This window comes from Cebus imitator, unplaced genomic scaffold (genome assembly GCF_001604975.1).
Source record: "Cebus imitator isolate Cc_AM_T3 unplaced genomic scaffold, Cebus_imitator-1.0 Scaffold202, whole genome shotgun sequence".
Lineage (NCBI taxonomy): Eukaryota > Metazoa > Chordata > Mammalia > Primates > Cebidae > Cebus > Cebus imitator.
The window spans coordinates 2,170,819-2,193,046 of NW_016107517.1; the positions used below are offsets into that span (position 1 = coordinate 2,170,819).

Below are 22,228 nucleotides of genomic sequence, written 5' to 3' on the forward strand. Positions count from 1 at the left end.
AGGGAGGGGAAAGGCAAGTAGGATTGAGGTTTATAAAATCAGCTTTAAGCACGACCTGATTTACATATTCAAACCAATGGGGAAACAACCCAGCCGTTTGTCTTAGGGACGTGAGGGCAAATGACCACTTGCCACCTTTCGTCACTGGCCAGCTGTTCAAGCGAATGGCTTAACCATATACTCACTGAAAGTGAGACGCGCGCTGCTGCAAGAATCCCAGGCACTGCGTAGCAGGGAGGAGCCTAGAGAGCGCAGCAAGCTTGGGTCTAACTAAGCTCCTTGGCTGGGGGCTGGGGGCTGGGGCCTGGGGCCTGGGGGCTGGCCGGTGGGGGGCGCTGCTCACAGACGTCCTGTGGTTCCATGGGGAAGGCCAGCAGAGTCACCGCCATTAGTAAAGTGGAGGAACAGAGGGGTCACTTTCCTTGTTATTTTTATACCTCACTTAAAACACACCTTGTCCAGGGAATTCATCTCTGCCGAATATAAATAACTTATATCCACATTGTCTCTCCAGCACCTCTGGCAGGATCTTCAACACCAGGGCGTCCACGGCGTGCCTCTGGCTTTCCTTGTGGGGCTTGGGGTATAAGACGTAGGCGTCATACAGCTTCCCATCTGAAAAGGAAATGGACAAGCGCGTGGAATTGTTGCTACCAAATTCTTTCATGTTAACAAACCGGAAGCCTGAGTGGCTACCGTGCTGTCCTTCGGCCTGGATTCCACGACTTCAGAGTGCCCAGCTAGCTGGCTTGGTGCCAGGGGCTGCCAAGCAACATCATCTCCTCTCACAGATGGACCCCTCAGGGAGATGGTCTTAACCTCACTGCGGAGAGTGAAGCTGAGGCTGAGTAGGTTGCATCACATTTGTAATTCCTAACCCCGCCCCGTATCTTCTGATTCTGAGCCCGCCACTCCCCGTGATGTGGCCAGAAATGAGAATTAAAGGCAGGAGACTCGTCCAGCTCAGTGGCACATGCCTGTAATAAAGAAGTTCAAGCAGGAGAATAATTTGAGGCCAGGAATTCAAGACTACCCTAGGCAACATAGCAAGACTTTCCAAAGAAAATAACTTTTTAAAAGTTAGCCAGGCATGATGGCTCACTCCTGAAATCCCAGCTACTCAGGAGGCTGAAATGGGAGTTTAGGAGTTCAAGGATGTGGCTAGGTGTGGTGGCTCACGCCTGTAATCCCAGCACTCTGAGAGGCCAAAGCGGGCGGATCACCTGAGGTCAGGAGTTCGAGACCAGCCAGGCCAACATGGTGAAACCTTGTCGATACTAAAAATACAAAAAAATTAGCCGGGCATGGTGGTGGGCACGTGTAATCCCCGCTACTCTGGAGGCTGAGGCAGGAGAATCGCTTAAATCTGGGAGGCAGAAGTAGCAGTGAGCCAACATCACACCATTGCCCTCCAGCCTGGGCAACAAAAGTGAAACTCTGTCTCAAAAAAAAAAAAAAAAAAAAAAAAAAAAAAAAAAAAAAAAAAAAAAAAGGAGTTCAAGGCTGCAGTGAGCTATGATCATGCCACTGCACTCCAGCCTGGATGACAGAATAAGACCACATCTCTAAAACAAACAAAAAACGGATCTCTAAAAGAAACAAACAAAAAAAGCAGGAAACTCTACCCATTTACCCATGTTGCCCTCAGTGTGTCCTGCGTGACGGAGCACTGTCCTAACTGCACCAGGCAAAATGGGATGACCGCCTCCTGATTCAGAACCATCAGTGAATTCCATCACTACAAACCCACAGACTCAGGTCTGTGAAACAAGAAAACAAGCAATTGAGCAGACTCTAATAACCGGCAGTGCTGTTGAGAGAAGTCAAACCCGATAGCGCAAGTCATCAGCATCAGTATTTATTGAGCAACCTCAAAAGCAGCCCCTGTGTTGATCAACGCAGAGATGAACAAGACATAGACCTAACTGGGCAGACCATTCATATGCAGAGAGATGAAATAACACAAGGCACTACGAGGCGACGAGAGCCAAACTAACAGAAAAGACAGGAAGAAATTGAAAAAAAATTCACAATGAAAATGGGACAGCTCTTGGATTTTAAAGGCTGGGAGAGTTTAGGAAAAAAAAAAAGTGAGGGTCTAAGAGTGGATGGTAAACAAGCTTGCAGGGGAGCATCATCAGGACATGGAAGGAGGAATGATTCCCTACTTATGAATTGTGTGAATGAATAAGGAACTTCAGGAGGACCAGAGGGCTTGAGTGGAAGAAGAGGTAAGTGTGAGTGTCTCATTGGAAAACACGATTTCGAGCTTTAGGCTGTTTAGAAACTCAGGCAGCCTAGTAGGTACTAGAGAGGGGTGGTGTCCTTTTCTATCCCCTTTTCATGAGAGGTTGTTTGATGGATAGACTCGCAGAAAGGGGTGATTCTAAGATTAACAAGGGAAAGGAAAACGTTGTACTCTTCCAGTTTTTGTCCAAATAATAGAAATAAAAACATGCACAGATATTGACAGTTTACATATCACCTTTTCTCATTCCATCAATTCTCACACCTACCACTGCTGACCTTCGGGTCCCTGCTCACCATTCTTGGCCATCTCTTTTGGAGAATGGTAGTACACACGCACGTACACACGTGCACATGCATGCACATGCAGTCATACACATGCATGCACACACACACGTACATATGTGCACACTCCTTCTCTGCCTCACCACCCCATCATGAAAGGAAGCTGTGTGAGAGTGGAGACTTTGTTGGCTCCCTGCCCTACCCTCAGCCCCTGGAGCAGGACTGGGTTCAGAGGAGGCTTCTGTCAGTGCTCACCAAATGTCCAAATGAAGGTTAATTTTAAGGAGGCTCAAAGAGCTTATATCTATGTTGGGGACAAGGTTGAGGTCAGACTCAGCTTTTTAAAGTGTGATCACAGGGCAGGTACAAAAGGGATCACTAATTTGTGTCTTGAATTGTCAAAAACCCAACACAACTAAAACTCCTTGTGGAATCTTAAAGGTCACTGGGAGCACCACTCAAATAAGTGGATACGTTTCTGTGTAAAATTTCATGGCACACATTCAACTTTCCAAAGCCAGAGGATTTTTTTTTTCTGTAGATAGAAGATGGAAAAAGAAACATTTCATAAGGTTCTTATGTTTCTGAGCTTTTGAAGAAGGAATTAATTTTCCCATTTAAAATGTGATATTTATCCTTTGGTTTCTGATAAAGGGCTGGGTGAGTTGATGCTGGGTTCGCCACAGAGAATAGCTTCTCCAGTAAATATGGTATTTCCTGGTCTTTTCTAAACTTCTAAACTACACCAGACATGCAAGCTTATTGTCACCTGCCTCAGGCCCTGCCACTAGTATCTCTCTTCTCTCAATCTGTTTCTCCTTTTTTTCCTACTGCTTCTGATTTTTTTAAAAAAACAAATAAACCATGTCTGCTAAGTGTATTCTCTCTTTTGCAAATGTTTCCTCTTTCTAAACAAGATGTCTGAGGATAAAGGTACTTGTTGCTGTCCAGCTTCAGGATCAGAAGAGAGCTGAGTAGCAAGAAAGTCTCACATCTTTTAAAAATTCAAAATATACAAATGCATCCAATTTTTTGGGTTACCTTTTTTTTTCTTTCTGTCTAAACTTTTGAATAGAAATAGAACTTGCTGATGTTCTCAAAATGTAGTGAGTTTTCATCACTTTCAAATGACTAATTCATGATTTACTGACCAATATATTAACAGCAAAAGATCAAGTTGTAGTCTTTTGCTTTTTGCATCAGGCCACTGATTTTGAAGAGCCTTGCCAGGCAGCAGCACCTCAACATTTCCCAGCTTTGCCTCTCATGATCAACTGTGTGGGACATGGTTGTATCTTCAGGTTATGAGTAAGGAGGCTGAGACCAGCAAGGCTGAACGATCTCTCCAAAGTCTTCCGGCTGGTGAGTGCATAGCCTTGATCTAAACCCAGGTCCACCGTGGCTTTTGTTGTGGCTAAAATGAGAAATGGGAGCAGGAAATTCACAAAACATATCCCTGATTAGTCCTGTGCAGCGGTGTCAGTCTGAATTTTCCAGAAGTGGCCCCAGCAACATTTCCAGTGCCACATGTTCTTCCAAAGCTTTGCCACACCCCCTCAAAGACACAGGGTCTATTTCTACTCCCTTAAAATTGTTATGTCCTTCTTGGCTCTTAGCAAAAATATGTAAAAGCTCATTCACAGAAATTAATATTTATGAAATATTACCTAAAAATCATTCAATTCCCTACTTTCTCTCAATTTTAGGCCTGATCAAACCAGAATAGTGGAAACGTCAGATTCAATCTGGCCTTCACACAAATGCTTTTACTGAACTGCAGGAGGTTTGGTGGTTTAGCCCAGCAGGCATAGAAAACACTAGAAGAAACGCCACTCAAAATGTGCTGTTACGTTTACCAAGGGAACGCTGTTACAGTCAAGCTTCCCTACACCATGCCCTTTTGAAATGAGGACTCCCTATGGAAAAAAAAACACAAAATCTGCCTTTGGAAATTAGTCTCAGAACAGGCCGTGTTCTTGCATGAAAATTTGAAAGGCTGTTGTGAACAGCACACAGTGGATCTTGTTGTTGCCTTTGCTTTAGCTTGGAAAGAAAATTCACCTTTAATAATTGTTAAAGATGTCACTCACTCTACCCCGACTTGTTTTCCCGTTGTCCTCTTGGTTTCCCTTTGTTCACTGATCTATTTGACTTGGCTTCATTTTAACCATTCTATTCTACATGCACATTCTCCAAAGACCTACGTGGAGTACGGTAAGGCATATTGAAATCTCTCTAGGAGATGTGTACACAGACTCTTCCATCCTCCTACACACATGCACTCCTGCCAGGAGAATTTTCAAAGCTCTAGTTGCTTGCTAGAGAAGATATGGAACTTGCTGACTTCAGCCAGGCCTGAAGTTTTAGGAGTCAATGCCTCCTCCTAAAACAGTGAGTCATGCACACCAAATTATTAATTGAGTGATAAAGCTTAGCTAACCCAGTAAGGATAAACAACTCATCCTAAGAAGGACATTATTTCTTGCTTCCTCATTTTCATCTGTTAATCGGTATTTCCTGATTCAACTCAGAAACTATCCTTAAGGGGAACAAGGATGTAAACAGGATCTGGGACTAATCTCAGAGTCTCATTAGTAGTTCACTGTGAAAGTCAACACACAGAGATATTACGGGCTCGTTCTCGTAGGCAGAGCTGTAGAGAATTTCATCACAAAATGCACACATACTTTCCTGAATCAGGCAAATAAAAATAAAGAAAAGAAGAATCCCTGGCTGCCTGTCAGCCTCCCTTGCCAAGTCCTCTTCCCACCGGTGCAGTCTGGGCTAAGTCCCAGTCTTGGCAGAGGGCGGGGCTGCCTCCTGGCCCCCGCTGCTCAGCGTGAGTCACTATTCCTGTTTTCTCTTCCTGCTAAACTCGACCTCACTAGCAGCCTCCCCACACACTCTGCACAACACCCATAAGTCACAGCTGTAGTCACGCTCCTGGGAGTTGCAGTGACTCAGTGAGAGAGAGAGAGAGAGCGTGAGACAGACACACTATGGGGCCTGAGCTTCCAGGAAGAATACGTAAAGTGACACAGCCTTCTGCTCGTCAAAAAGTAGAAAGCAACTGAACCACTCACATCTGTGTCAGAAAACAGTAAGTGGTGGGGAACTGAGCCGTCTTCTTCTCAAAGACATGGGCGTGCTTAGACAGGGTGGTTTCTGCAGAGGCCAGAGCCAAAAACAGAGACCCCTCATGCCCAATCGGACTATCCACAGTGCTAGAAGCACTTCAGGTTGTACTGGACACTCAAGGTTCGGGTGACTTTTGTAATTAAAAAGGAGTTAATTGCTTTCTACATTGCTTGGGTTGCTAATTTTGAATTCTGAAATTTAATTAGGAAAAAGTCCAAGTTAGAATATCTATGTTTTATCAAACATGTGGATAACAACTTGTGCCGTGTATTTGATGTGCAAAGCTGGCACCTGATGCCAGTGACCTCTTTTATGCTTTAGCTGCCCATAAAACATTCTTGGACACTCAGTTTCCCTCCCTTTCCTGCTCTTGTCACTCAAGCCTCCGGACTCAAAAGGTATAAATTTGTGCATCTCCACACAGGTTCAGCTGCATGAGCTTCTCTGGGCTTATATTTATTTTTCCATCTAATTAGGGGACATTAAAGCAGATTTATTACTTTTTCAAGGCCTTAATAGACTGTTTCTGTTCTAAGACAAAACAAAACAGAAAAAAGGAGCACGAAGAGTCACAACCACTATGGTGGGAAATGCCAGGCTCTCAGGAGTCAGGATCACACTGCGGCGTTTCCCTGCCAAACAGCACTGGCAGGGAGACTGAAACCCACAGCTGTGGTGATGGGGATTTGTTCTGACCTCCAGACAAGCAATGGAGGCTGCCTGTACCCCACGCACCAGCTGAATGCTTCCATGTACTTCAACTCAGTTATTCCCACTGTCAAAAAGCAGGATTTAATCACTTTCCCTTTCTTTCTTTCTCTGTTTTTTTCAGGTGGAGTTTCACTCCCGTTGCCCAGGTTGGAGTGCAATGGCGCGATCTCAGCTCACTGCAACCTTTACCTCCCGGGTTCAAGCAATTCTCCTGCCTCAGTCTCCCGAGTAGCTGAGATTATAGGTGCGTGCCACCATGTCCGGCTAATTATTTGTATCTTTAGTAGGGACAGGGTTTCACCATGTTGGCCAGGCTAGTCTCAAACTCCGGACCTTGTGATCCACCCACCTTGGCCTCCGAAAGTGCTAGGATTACAGGCATGAGCTACCGTGCCCGGCCTCCTTCCTTCTTTTCTCCCTTCCTCCCTTCTCCTCCCCCTCACCTGACCACTCCGTTGCTTCCTTTTTTTTCTCCCACCCTCCATTCTTCCCTCCCTCCTCCCCCTCTCTCTCCTTTCCTCTGTCTCTTTCTTCCCCCCCACCCCCGTCTCCTCCCTTCCTTCTTCTATTCCTTTCTATAGCTGAGAAAAAGAAAAAAGTTAAATATCTTTCTAAGTTTATACAGGGAGTAAGTGGAGAAGTCACATTCAAATTTGGGTTGATCTCTCTCCATATCTGAGAGTTGAAGACTTAAATCCCCTCAGGCACAAGTACAGGGCCTAGAGAGAGCGCCAACCGCAGGCAGCTCATCCCTCTCCATAAAACAGATTCCACAAAAGCACCCGTTGTGCTGAGCACACGTCACGGATGGAGAGAACTTTGCTCTTGGACAAACTTTCCTGCAGTGGATGGAGGATGGACGTGGAAACCTTTGTAACATGGTTGCAGCAGGACATAGAAGATGATCTCCCCCTGCTGCTTAGCAAACATTTCCTCAATCACAAGAGCCTTAAACCTTATCTGACCAAGTGATGCTAGTGATTAGGGACAAATCATTTCTCTAAAGCATAGGCAGGTCCAAGGAGATTCCTTTTCCTAAATTTGCCAACAACTTAGTAAAATACACCAAAGTATATTTGAAATAGTTGTATATGTATAAGAGGCTGCCAGTTTTGAGACATTTTTTCAGTGATTACACACACTTACCTTCTATGGTCCCAGTAGGATGGAAGGCACTTCGATACCAAAGAACAATGTCAATCTTAAAAATGTTGTAGATGTACACAACAGACACGGCCACAGCCATCAAGGCAATAAGCCCTCCTATCAAGTAAGCTCGAAAATCTGGAGCTACAAATGACAGCAAAAAAATAAAACAATTATAATTATGAAAATGATACAAAGAGTCCATTACATTCGTTATGAACATAGATCATGTTATGAATGCCAAATGGAAAGGTATTGGGTGTCAATGAGGGCACTGCTTAAATATTTCTTAAAAGCCAAATGAGGGGTATGGGAGCAGAATAATCTCATCTGGACCATGATTGTTAGGAAACAAGTCAGCCCCTGGGAACCTATGAGAGTAAAAGCCTGCAGAGCCCTACTTTCCAGTGGCAGACGCAGCATGGACCCAACTGTGTGAGGACTGCTTTCAAAACACACATGTCCAGGTTCTGCTGAGTCAACATGAGACTGTCCGGAGGTGAAGGCTGAGTATGTTCATGGGGCACCTTCTCCAGCTGTTGCTGCTGTCTGTTCTTGATGACAATCCTATTATAACCGCTTTCCCAGCCACTCAAAGTTGCACAGCTGGACTCCCATCATTTTGAAAGAGCCAACCGTTGTCTCCTCTGGAAGCCAGCACCGCTCACTCCACAAGACAGGCCAAGAGCCAAACTCTTGCCTCATCCTTTCTGTGCCATCGATTTCCAGGCTGGGTGCCTGTGCAAAAGACACAGTCTCAGAAAGAATGTTTACACCCTACTCTGCTTCGTGAATACATTGCAGAGCAATTGGGAGCCTAATTGGTGGGCAGGAGACAGCCAAGGAACAGAACCAGCTCCTCCGGAACTTCAAGTCCCTGGAAACATGCTTCTACACATCCAAGAAAAGGAACAGCATGGCTTCTGCCTTACCACAGCCCAAACCCATACCACCAAAGAAGGCCCTCTAGGAAGGAAAGAATTAGAAAAATGGAAGAAGGAGAGAGGAAGGAAAATCCTTCCTAGTCTTAAAACCCACTTCACACACTACTTCCTTCTTCAGCCCCTTCCTGATCCTCCAGTCCTCACTGGATGGAGGGGTGGGTAGAGGAGGAGAGGAAGATGGGTTCTTTTTTCTGAGCCCCTAGGGCACTTTAATTTTTTTAAATTTTTATAGGCACATAATAGTTGCACATATTTATGGGGTACGTGTTTGCACATGTTTATGGGGGATATTTTGAAACAAACATACAATGTGTATTGACCAAGTCGGGGCAATTAGGATACCACCTCCCCAAACATTCATCATTTCTTTGTGCTGGGAATATTCCAAATCTATTCCTCTAGTTATATTGAATTATACAATAAATTATTGTTATCTATAGTCATTTTGTTGAGCCACCAAACACTAGATCTCATTCCTACTATCAAAGTGTATTTTTTTTTTACCCATTAACCAACCTCTCTTTATCCCCCATTCACCACTACCCTTCCCAGCCTCTGGTAACCACCAATCTTCTGTCTGCCTTCATGAGATTAATTTTTTTAGTTCTCACGTATGAGTGAAAACATGCAATAAGTGCCTTTCTGTGCCTGGCTTATTTCACTTAACATAATGACCTCCAATTCCATCCACTTTGCTGCAAATGACAGGATTTCATTCTCTTTAATGGCTGAATAATATTCCATTGTGCATCTATGACACAATTTCTTTATCCAGTCATCCATGAGGGATGCTTAGGTTGCTTGCATATCTTGGCTATTGTGAACAGTGCTGCAATAAACATGAGAGTGCAGATACCTCTTTCATATTCGGAAGTCCTTTCTTTTGGGTATATAAGCAGCAGTGGGATTGCTGGATCATATGGTAGTTGTATTTTTAGTTTTTCAAGGAACCACCATAATGTTTTCCACAGTGGCTGTAAAATACTCATCAAAGAGCTTATGGCCACCTACCCTAGGCCAGGCCATGTTGTAAACATCTTGAGGCCCAGGATTTCCCATTTACTATTGCATGTCTTTAAATACATAGCACAGTAACTAAGAACACACTTGGTGCCCAAAAAATTCATTAAGTCCTAGTGCAGCCAGTATAGATGCGCTACACTACACACTGGTGTCCAATCCAATCCTGGCCACTAGTGAGAACCTCTCACTTCAATCATAAGACAGATCCTTCCTGCTTTCCCGTCCTCTACTCCTCTTTGCCCTTTCCCAGCTCTTGTTATAATTCCTTCTGGGGGCAACATTGCCACCTCTCCCTTTGGGAAGGCTTGTGTGTCTGGGAGTGTTCAGTGTCTATGTCAGGGATCTTGGTATTGTTAACTGCCACGACAGGAAGACTATGCTCACGGTACTGATGAGGCTCAGAAAGCCTCTGGCACGTAGACAGAAGTGATGCTCTAAAATTCTCGGTCTCTTTACTCATTGCATTCAGGTGGGTTGATGCCCTCTGTTCTATAAACAAGCTAGAAGATAATTAAATTGGAAACAGGACATTAATGAATAAGTCCAGAGGACTTGGGGCTTTGAAACAGAAATAAATGGGAAGCACATTGTTGATGTACCAGATGTCCTGTTAAGGTTAATGGTGGTATTCACCATCTGGGCCATTTGACTACTACAGCCTTCAACTGAGATGGTGGGTGAGCACGAGTAATATGCAAATTCATGGAAGAACAAAGCCAATTTAAACAACTTTCTAGAGACCCTGCTTCAGAAAAACCAAATAAGATTCAAATCTGGAAGTGTCTTCGACAAACATACGGAAGTCAAACAGAGAAGCTATAAAGTTAGCTCTGTCCCCAGGTAAACCAACAAGAGGTTTGGACTTAAGAGGGTGAAGTTCCTAGGAGCTCAGTCAGGACAGACAACATTACATCAGCGGAACCAATGCTACTCTACATTTGAGATAAAACGAGTGTTGCCAGGAACTAAGGGATTTAGGAAGCACGAGCTTAAAACAAAGGGGATAAAGGACTCCATCCCTCCATAAGCTTGACAAGTGTTAACTAACTGGTCACAGCATTAGCTCCTCTGAGCCTGGACTTGGCCTCAGAATCCTTCGGAGCACAGTGCTTTCAGATACAGGTATTGATAGACTTAACGACCTATGCAACTTACGACCATTCGACCTTACAACCAGAACCGCTAGCCACGACTGCTCCGCGTCTGGCAGCGCAAACATTGCCCAGCTGGGCATACGACAGTACGGACCAGCTTCCGGCAGCACTACCATCTCCGTGCACCATTTCAACTGTACATATAGCCTACTCAACTTACAACCAAATCATGTTACGACCAGTCTGCCGGTCCCAATCATGGTCGTAAGTCGAGCACTAGCTATAGCTCAACAAGTCAGTATTGGCATGGAAATCACCACTGGTCAGCTTCAGTCTAGGTTATCCAATAAAGAACTAAAACTTCTAGATTGGGGCAGATTTAAGTTGTAACCACTTCAAGTCTTATAGAATCTCCAAGGCTTCTTACAACAGCTTCCCCTCTTTTCTCTGAGGTGGACCCCGAGTCTCTTGCTCTCTCTGGCCTAAGCCAGGCTGCATTTCTGCTGTAAGCTAATGGGAGTCAGAGAGGAGGAAATGCCAGCAGGCTCTGCTTGGGTGAAAACAGGTTTTCAACCTGTCCTCACTGACCTACCGCACATTTCTGCTCTCGTCTCAAAGTCACCTCCTTGGTCACAATATGAGCCCACAAAAGAGCCACCTTTGTCTCTGATCTGGCTCTCTGTTCTGTGCGTAGAGGAAGGTGACAACTGGGAAATGAGTGATAACAAGTAGATCAGGGAGGCCCTGAATGCCAAGCCAGAGTTTCCGTTTCACCGCCTAGTAGTAAATATCAGTGAATCACGTTGAGGAACGGTATGGCATTATATAGAAACGTTGATGACAGACTCTCACCTGGCAGTTCTACTCTCAATGATATATCCCGGAGGGATGCCTCTACATGGGTACACAGACACATGAACAGGAATTTCCATAGCAGTATTATTTGTTAATAGTTGCAAACTCAAAACAGTGCAAACCACATATTTATAGCCCAGTGGATCAACTGTGACCTAGTTATTCAATGAAATAGGATTCAACAATGTAAATCAATGAACTACGCTACCTGCTCTATCAGTGATACACCGATAAGCCCCCCACACCTAAGAAATAAAACATACTATATAATTCTCTTAATATAAAACTCAAAAATAAATTATATTTTTAGGACTAGCAGCATAAATAGAAACTCAAGGAAATGACTTTCCTGAAAGTTGGGGGATGGTTATCAAGAAGGGAAGATCAGGAAGAACACGCAGGGGTTTTCAGACAATGCATGTTTCTTACTCCAGGTGATAGTTTCATGAGTGTTTGCTATACAATGACTTGTGATATGATGCAGATATTCTGTGTGTCCTTTACCATACATGTGCATGTGTTATAACATATATGTACGTTATATTCCACAATAAAAAGGTATAAAAGAAAATCCCAGCTGATTTCTTACAACAGTTGTGGAAGATTTTATTCTCCTCATTTCACAGGTGAGGAGACACGGGCACAGAGAGATTGAGTGACAGTGCTGTGCTCACACAGCTCCTAAGTAGACAAGATAGGATCTGACCCTGAAAACCTGGCCTTAAAGTCCAGGGCAGGAGCCACTCTACCATCCAGCTTGTTAGTGGGAGTGGACAGGAGGGGAGGAATCCACTGAACTTGGCAACTCACTGGGCCTTGGCATGAGGGAGGATTAGGGAAGACATCAAAATGATCCCAGATTTTGCGCCTGAGTAATGTGAAAGATACGGGAGCCCCATTAACAAAGGTAAGAAAAACAGAACCAGGAGGTTGGAGAGTTTAAACATGCTTTCTGACATCAGCCAGTGTATCTGCACTCCCATATGCAGTTGGAAATGCGGGGCTGTCATGGGGGAAGACAGAACACAGCTGGATATTTAGAATCTGTTTGCATCTGCCTGGGGATGACAGTTGACACCATAATGGGGAAAGAGATTACAGGGTCGAGGACACAGAAAGAAAATCAGCATAGATGATGGAACCTCATAGAGGTACCAGAGAGAGAGATGGCAAACACAAGACTGACTGGGGAAAAGTGATGGAAAGGGACACTTGACGACAAGGAAAAGCCAATGAGAAGAGAAAAAATAGGCAGTGGTGACAGATGAGCCCAAGGGTCCTTCCACATGGCACAACCCAAGGATTCCCTATGCACCCAGGGTGAGGAGAGGGTACTGTGCTCACTCACAGTTAAGGCAGCTGAGGCCAGAACGACACTGGACTTCAGGACACAAAAATGAGGCAAGGAATGTGCACACCCAGAGCTGCAAGCTGCCGTGCTCAGATGCCTATTCACCAGTATTCTAAGGGAGGTCAGGGACACTTGGGAGGCCAGGAGCTCGGCAAAGGCAAAGGCACAGTTGCTAACTCCATACAGCAACCACTGTGTTTTCTGTTAGGGTCTAGAAAAACATTTCTGGTGGGACTTTAGCTGGATGTATGCAAGCGTAAGTTCAACTGATCATTAAAGAACACCAGCAAATTCAAGAGAGAGGACTCTCTTTCATGTAGCTAGCCATGCATGCACGCACGCACACGCACACACACACACACACACAAACGATATTAATAGAATCAAGAAGAACAGCTGTCTTGGTAAACCTCACAGCATTTAGCAAGGTATTTCATACACTTCCCCTGATATGTTATGAATTCAAAGTTATTCTCAAGATTCTGGCTTCAGCCTCCACTGTCTACACACTGACTTTATCACTTCCAATGGATAATCAGTTAGCTCTGTAAGGTGCTCAGAGTGTAATTTGTATACACATTGAGTCAGACAGAAGCCTTCCTGCTTAAATATTCAGAATTCAGCCTCTATAGGTAATTTTACAAAGTTACATGGTAAAAACATACATAGGCATTTTGACTTTATATCAAATTATTCATGAAAAATCTAAAAGGTCAAAATCAAAAGCAAAACATTTGGCAATCAAGCTAAATAAAGAAAAGCTTTTGTTTTCTTTCTGTTTTGATGTATAAAATCTCAATGTATTGAAAATATGGCACTTTCAAAATACACTGCAATAAAATCACAGCCTTGCTCCAAGAACATCATGAGCCATTGCATGAGCTTTTCTGTAGATTTCATATTGAGTTTGTCCTTTTAATCCCACCCTGATGCCTCACACTGAGCATTTAGAGTCACTCCTCCTTCAGATGTGTTTCCAGGCAGTCGTTTTGAACACTCTGAACAGTGTGTAACCCACTGGAGTATTACCTGGAAGCTGCAGTATAATGTATGCTGTGGACACTCCAGCGTGGCACATGAAAGGAAGGCCATAATCTTCCATTTTCACTTCCAAGAAGGTGATGTTTACTGTGTACAAATTATGTTCCTGAAAAGAGACATAGCTTCTACAAAAGAAAAGAGGCAGTCATTAATACATGAGTTATATTTACCCAACATATTTTATAATCTGTTTTCTGGAGATAAAGTGTTTTCTTGGAGAACACTTTGGACTATCACGCTATCCTAAGAATACTTTGCTGTCTGGCCCAGTGAGTATGTAGAATGTATATTTTCAAATTTGCATTTTCTTCTGCATGGTGTCAAGGATGTATGGTTCTGTTAGCTACAGACACCGTCCTCAGTCCCACAGGCCCTTCCCCTATTCTCGCTACATATCCTAACTTATCCACACTGCAGAACCCAGTACAAGCTCCTCTGCCCTCTGACTTCATTAGTTTTATTTACACCACTCCATTTATACCACCATAACTTGAGTTTATGCCCATTCAATTAGCTAATGATTATGCACTATCTTCCCTAAGAGTCCCCATTGGTGCTTCTTTCTCATAGTAATGAACTATACTACTATTTCTTTCTTCTACTGTTGCAAAATACACATTTGTGTCATTTCCGGTGTTTGCCTAGTATGCCCAGGGCATTAAGCTTTGAAGGCCTATGGTTCATGATATAACTGAATGGAAGTGGGACTAATCTTAAGTAGTAGTGGAGAGAAATAGTTCTTACTGCTCTCAGGGATACATATCTCCCTCACTATATGGTAGGTGGAATTGATAACATGAATCATTGAGAGGCAAAGACAGTAGGAGAAGGCAGTAGTGACACCAGATTCACTTAGACAGAGAAACCCTTGACAGCTTTGAGAGAATTCAGAAAAGCAAAACACCTACTCCACCCCTTCTCTGATTCGTTTGGATTCATTATAGCAAACATCCACTAAAGTGTTATTGACTCTCCAGCACCGTAGATTTGTATTATCCTTTGTGTCTGTTATATTGCAGTCCACAATCAGGGTGGTGCCTAAAAAAACAAAATCATCAATATTCAATGAAAATTCTACAAACTTTCAAATTTATTAACACCTGGATAACAAGTGCATCTTACTCTCGAGCCTCGAATACCTTTTGATTACCAGAAATACCCCCCCAGGCTAATGTTAATCTACCTTTTTCTCTTCCTAGAGAGAAACCATGAGGAGCAAGTGGACTTCCAGGACATCCATTGTAAACAAATACACATACATTGCCAAACATCGTCAAGTATACAAATGCCATGTAAAAACAATTTTACATGGCAGGAAAAGGGGAGGTGCTATTATGCCTATGTTAAGGATGCAAAAGCCGATGTTTGGATAGATGGGGAGACTTACCCAAATTAATTAGAGGAAGAAATGAGATATTAACTCTAGATTTCTAACACCAAATCCAGTGATATTTTGACTTCAATAAATGTGGCCCCAACACTTTTCCTCTTTCCATTATCCTGCCTCTACACGCACTCACAAATTATATTTCATCAATTTATAGTCTCAGTGGATTTTGTCCCATGAGTATGGTAAATTGTAACATTCAAGGAGTGTCCTTTATTCTAAGTGATTTTTTTAAAAACTGGATTGTGAAATACAACACACATATACTAAAGGGTATAGAACAGAAATGTAGAGTTAATGAATTATCATGAAGCAAATATCTATACCATTTTCACCCCATCAAGAAAACAGGATATTGTCTGAATCCCAGAAGCAATGTGTTTTGTCCATTTTTTAATCAAATTATTTGTTTTGTTTTTTGTTTATTTTTGTTTACTGTTCAGCTGTTTGAGTTCCTAATATATTCTGAATATTAACCCCTTGTCAGATGCATAGTTAACAAACATTTTCTCCCATTCTGTAGATTGTGTTTTCACTCTGTTGATTGTTTCTTTTACTGTGCAGAAGCTTTTTGGTTCGATATAATCACATTTATCTATTTTTACTTTCATTGTCTGTGCTTTTGAGGTCTTATCCGAAACAACCTTGCCCAGTCCAATGACATGAACATTTCCTTAATGTTTCCTTCTAGTAGTTTCATAGTTTCGGGTCTTATATTTAAGTCTTTAAATCATTTCAAGTTGAGTTTTAAATATGTTAAAAGATAGGGGTCTAGTTTCATCCTTGTGCATGTGGATATCCAATTTTCACATCACCATTTATTGAAGAGACTTATTTGTTCAATGTGTGTTACTGGCACTTTTGTTAAATCTCAGTTGGAGGTTGATTTGCATGTTTATTTCTGGGCTCTGTATTCTGTTCCATTGATCTGTGTCTGTTTTCATGTTAATACCATGCTGTTTTGATTACTATAGCTTTTTAGTATATTTTGAAGTCAGGTAGTGTGATGCCTCCAGCTTTGTTTTTGGTTTTTGGCCTTTTGGTCTTTTCCTCAAGATTGCTTTGACCATTCAGGGTATTTTGTGGTTTTATACAAATTTTAGGACTGTACCTTCTCTTTGGTCAAAATAATGTCATTGGTATTTTAATAGGGATTGCATTGAATATTTCCTTTCCATACTTGTTAGTTGCTTTCAGTAGTATGGACATTTGAGCAATATTAATTTTTCCAATTCATGAACAAAGGATATTATATTCAAAGTGTTGAATGAAAATAAAAACTGCTATCCAAGAATACTATATCCAGCAAAGCTATTCTTCAGAAATGTAAGAAAAATGAAGTCCCTTCCAGACAAGCAAAAACTGAGGGAACTTATTGTTACTAGACCAACTTTACAAAAAATGCCTAAGGAAATGATGCAACTGAAAGTGAAAGGATGATAATTACCACCATAAATACATGTGAAAGCACAAAACTAGCAGAAGTTCAAAATCAAATTCAGAATATTTCAATGCTATAATGGTGCTATGTAAATCTTTCAAGCCTCTAGTACTAAGTTTAAAGGTCGAAATGTTCAAAAATAACGACAGACACAATTAGTTATTAAGGAATACATAATCTATAATGATGTGAATTAAGGCAACAAAAATATAAACTGTTAGGGGGAGGATAAATGGCTAGAGTATTTTTATGTGACCAAAGTAAAATTGTAATAAGCTTAAAATAGTCTATTATAATCACAAAATTCTTTATGAAGAAACAAAGGATCTGCAAAACAACCAGAATACAACTAACAAAATGTCAGGAGTCATGTTCTTACTGATCAATAATAATTTTGAATGCAAATAGATTAAATTATCTAATTCAAAGACATATAGTGGCAAAATAAATTTAAAAAACAAAACAAACAAACAAACAAGAACCAACTATGTGCTGCCTACAAGAGACTTACTTTACTCACAGACTCACAGTAGGTCCAGTCAGGATACATATACATTGAAAGTGACGAGATGAAAAAAGATATTCCATGCAAATGGAAAACAAAAGCAACCAGGAGTAGCTACACTTATATCAGGTAAAACTTTAAAATTATAAGAAGAGAAAGAAAGTTGTTATATAATATTCTAGTCTGTTGTTGAATTCTCAATTGCATTTATTTCATTCATTGACTTCCTAAGTTCAGATTTCTCTCTGGTTCTTTTTTTATGATATCTATCTCTGTCGAATTTCTTATTCAGATCATAAATTATTTTTCTGATTTCATTGAATTATTTGCTTATATCCTCTTGTTATCTAGCTGGGTTTCCTTAAGATCATTATTTTGGATTCCTTTTCAGGCATTTAGTATATTTTATTTCAGGTTTGTTACTAGAGAATTATTGAGCTCCATTGAGAGGTCACGTTTCCTGTTTTTTCATGTTTCTTGTGTCCCTATGTTGATAGCTGCACATCTAGTGCAACAATCACCTCTTCTAATTTTATGGAGTAGCTTTCTTAGAGAAAGATTTTTTCCGTAGATGCATCCTAGCATGTCAGTTAAATAGGGCGTGTTGGCTTTGGTTCTAGAGTCACAGAAGTGTAGTCTTCATGCAGTTTCTTCAATTACAATCCACATCTGTAATATCTTTGAGTATCTCAGTGGCCTAGGCTGCAAGAGTTTGTACTGACAGTGGCATGGCTTTGCAGGGTGCTGGGCTACCAGGTTGGTTCTCAGGCCAAGGGTGTGTGTGCACACACAGTAGGTCCAATGGAAAAGGGCTGTGGTCTTGCCAAGGGCAGGACTGCTGGCCTGGTTCTCAGGCTGAGGGTGAGCATATATACCCTCATGGCTATGAGGGTGAGCAGAGAAGAACTGCTGGCCAGGGGAAGTTTCCCCATTGTGCAGGACTGCTTGTCCATACAGAAAGCAGGGTACTATGTGCATTTGAGCATGAGGATCACAGTAATTTCACAGGGCTTATACTCCAAGTAACCAGGATTGTGGAGTTGTAGCCACCCCGTATGAACATGGTGGAATGATGGCAGAGCCTTGAGGGTGGAGAGATGCAGTGGCTAGTGGCCCCCACAGCAGGACTCACTCTAACAGTAGCTAGAATTCCAAGATAGTGCCATGCTGTAGCAGAGTGGGTCATGGGGGATAAGGGTGTGCACAAGGTAGTTTCCTGCATTGGAGCAATGCAGCCATGAGAACTCCAGGCTGCTCCCCACATGGCTCAGGGCCTGTGAGGACTGCAGATTTCTTCTGTAGCAAGAACTGCAGGTGTCTGTAGTGCTAATGAAGGTTGCAGGGGCCTTCTGCTTACACCTTTTTGCTGCAAGAAGTTTTTCTTGGCTCCAAGTCAATCTTGGTGGGGGAAACAGAGTTACAGAGAAAGGGTGATTTCCACCCCTGTCTATGCTGCCATCCTGAGTTTCTGTGCTCCACAGGGACTCCATCATTTCTATGCTGTACTCTAGTGCTCTCCTTCAGACACTCTAACCAAAATGTAGCTTTTTATTTGATATTTTGGCCCTTTTGTAGGGGAATTAGTGCTAGAAACCCCTAGTCAGCAATCTTGTTGACATACTAATCTACATTTTTATAATACATTTTAATACTCACAAGGAAACGGCTCTCTTTTTTCTTCTATTCAATTTTTCTTGGCTAACTCTTTCCAGAATTTTTGACAGAAATTTTAGAAATGCTTTGACAAGTTTTAGTATATTCAGAAAAATTTAATGGGTATTATATTGAATTATTAATCTAGAAGAAATAACATTTTAATACTGTTTCTTTTTAGAAACATCTTTTGGAATTTCACTAAAACACATATTCTTTTATGTTCCACCTTAAAATGTTGCATTTTTAATCATGTAGACAAGTCTTTCTAATTTCTTGTTCAGTTGTTCCTTACTATTTTGATACTTGTATTGCAAATGTGAATGCCGTTTTCCCCAATTACAAAATATATGCTATTTTAGGCATGTAAAAATTCTATTAACTTTGAGTGTTTATTTTGTATTAAAATAACATTAGTAAGCAAATGCTAGTGATTATAGTTTTTTACTTAATTTTGTTAAAATTTCTAAGTAGAAACCAATAGATCAAGTTTTACAAATTATAAGTCTATCTTCCTCCCTCCAAGACTTCTAAGACTCCCTCTCTTGCCTTTTAATTATCTAAACACATTGGCTAGAATTTATAAAGGCAGGAATGGGAAAGGAAGTCAATTAAGAGAGAGAAAACAGCCAAATTTGTCTTTTAAGAGTATTCATATAGTGAGTAATGTGTAGACAATTATCCTTTATTATGGGCATTATTATTTCCTTGAAAGTTTAAAAGAATTATTCTAAAAACATATGGACCTAGTGGCTTTTAAACAGATTTCATCTCTTTATCATTTGTTGTTTTATATAAACTTTCCTATATTTCTAAATGCTTTATATTTGGTTGTCTCTGCATTTAGGGGATTAGATTTGCTGGAAGTTTATCTTTCTCCTCCATCCCCACCACAACTCTTCTGCCCTTAACCAACTCTGGGACACACTGTATTAGTTTATTTTCCTTTAATAAATTCATTATTTTCTACTTTTATTCTTGTTATTTTTTTATAGAATCAAATGGTTAATTGTATACTTTAATTATTTCTACACTTAATAATTGTGTTATTTAAAGATATAAACTTGTTTGGAGTACAGCATTGGTCATACACCATGAAATGTGATATGAAGTATTTTCACTATCATTATTTTCTAATATTCCTTATCTATGGCTTTGGTTCTCTAACCAAAAATGTAATAGCTGAAAGATGGATTTTCTGTTGTTGTTTACATTTTTTAATATTGTTTAGTTTTAATTGACAATAATTGTATATATTTATGGGTACAATGTGATGTTTTGATATGTTTATATTATAGAATAATTAAATCAAGCTAATTAACAAAGCCATCACTTCACATACTTAATGACTGTGATTATTTTATTGTTTTGGTTTAGTTATAAATTTTTACATTCACTGCATCATGATTATACCCCATGATCTATACAATTTCTCTTTTGGACTCTGAGTTTTACATAGATGTTTCTGAGAGTGATCTATGTATTAGACACATTACTTTTACTATATTATTTGAGCCATGTAGAATCTTACTTTCCTAGTAAATTTCTCAGAGCAAGAGTATGTTCAAATCTGAAACAATTGTGTTGTTTTATGTATTATATTTCTGAGACTTTTAGCATTATGTATTTTGATACACTACTATTTGGCACATATAACTTTCTATTTTGGGAGGTGTTGGGATTTTTGCTTAATTTGCTTTTTCTTCAGATGTTATACAACATATTTATTTTACTAGTGATTATTTTTAAGTTTTAAAAAATAATTTGACCCCTTTTTTCTAGTTAGATCACAAACTGAGATAATGCTTGTCGATCCTTTTCCATGTAGATTAAGCAATACAATATAATAATTTTTTTCACTCCTTTAATATACCTTGCAGTGTGAGGGAATATAATCCAGAACTCCTGGTCAACATTATTTAATAATTGTTTTATATTTATATTATGTACTGTCTTCTTCAAGAATATTTGCATTTTCATTGCCTTTGCATAAATGAATTTATAGTAATCACTTTAGGCCCATAGTGTTCACTGCCAGACTTCTCTGCCACCACAACTTTTCCATGCTTTGGCTCTCTGGTGTTTTATTTTGATTCCTCTCCCCATGAGCTCAGTCGGGAATATCCAAAGTTGGAAACTAGGTGTGTATGGGATTCATCTTCATCCTTAAGGTTTAAGATATTCACCAGGATAAGCAGACATAATAAGCTCTTCCCCTAGTGATTTCAATGGCTTCAATGATTTACTCACCTAGCTGTACTTCAATTGAATTATTTTTTGGATAAATGATTTTAGGGATACTTCCTCCATATTCAACTCTTTCTGTTAAGAAATCATACCCACAGGAAATTGTATTAGAATCACATATGACACATTCCCAAAAAAAACTTTGATGCAATAACACGAAGCCCTGCAAAGCAGACAATCAGCTCTGTTCAAGAAAAATCAAAACCTACACTGTCACAAAATCTCACTCCATAAATACATATTTTCAACCGGAAGTAACTGAATTGCCAAAAAAAAAAAAAAAAAAAGCTAGAAGCTGAGCTATGAAGAGAGTTCACTTTGGCCATTATATTTTGGTATAAACTATATATTTTATATATATATATATATATATAGATAGATAGATATAAAATATATATATATATATATATATATATATATTTTTTTTTTTTTTTTTTTTTTTTTTTTTTTTTTTTTTTTTTTTGAAACTTAGCTTCGCTCTTGTTACCCAGGCTGGAGTGCAATGGCGCGATCTCGACTCACTGCAACCTCCTCCTCCTGGGTTCAGGCAATTCTCTTGCCTCAGCCTCCTGAGTAGCTGGGATTACAGGCACGCGCCACCATGCCCAGCTAGTTTTTTGTATTTTTAGTAGAGACGGGGTTTCATCGTGTTGACCAGGATGATCTTGATCTCCTGACCTCGTGATCCACCCGCCTCGGCCTCCCAAAGTGCTGGGATTACAGGCGTGAGCCACCGCCCCCGGCCTTATATTGTTTATAATATAAACTAGTAAGCTTGTATAATAAAATTTCATTACTTAATAATCCAAAAACACTTTTCAAGCAGTGGCTATAAACAAAGGCCTGACTTAGGTGCCAGCTTGAGAGAAACAGGAACCCTCTTGTTTTACTTTCAAAAAAACTCCCTCATGCTGTTCCTATTCCACAGCAACCATTAATCTGTTTTCCACTTCTATAGTTTCATCCTTTTAAGAATGTTATATAGATGGAAAAATACATAATATCATGTTTTTAAATTACTTTTAATTAGTCTTTAAAATTGGTGGGAGTGGGTAGAGGTAAAGATGAAAAATGTCTAACCAGAAGTTGATAATTGTCAAAGTTGGGTGAGAGATCCATGAGGGTTCATCACATCTTCAGTTTCAATCTTCCTCCTCCAA

The 22,228-nt window shown here is 40.6% G+C and overlaps 1 protein-coding gene across 4 annotated transcripts in view; it reads right to left on the reverse strand.

Moving 5' to 3' along the window:
• Positions 1-22,228, reverse strand: part of IL1RL2 (interleukin 1 receptor like 2) — a 48,633-nt gene that overhangs the window by 3,026 nt on the left and 23,379 nt on the right. For all 4 annotated transcript variants that reach the window (XM_037745476.1, XM_017547859.2, XM_037745474.1 and 1 more), the window contains 5 exons: positions 21,072-21,143; positions 14,744-14,873; positions 13,824-13,960; positions 7,528-7,671; positions 454-615 (listed from right to left, as the gene is read on the reverse strand). In XM_037745476.1, coding sequence (XP_037601404.1) covers positions 454-615; positions 7,528-7,671; positions 13,824-13,960; positions 14,744-14,873; positions 21,072-21,143 — 645 coding nt within the window. The remainder of the gene's footprint in view (positions 1-453; positions 616-7,527; positions 7,672-13,823; positions 13,961-14,743; positions 14,874-21,071; positions 21,144-22,228) is intronic.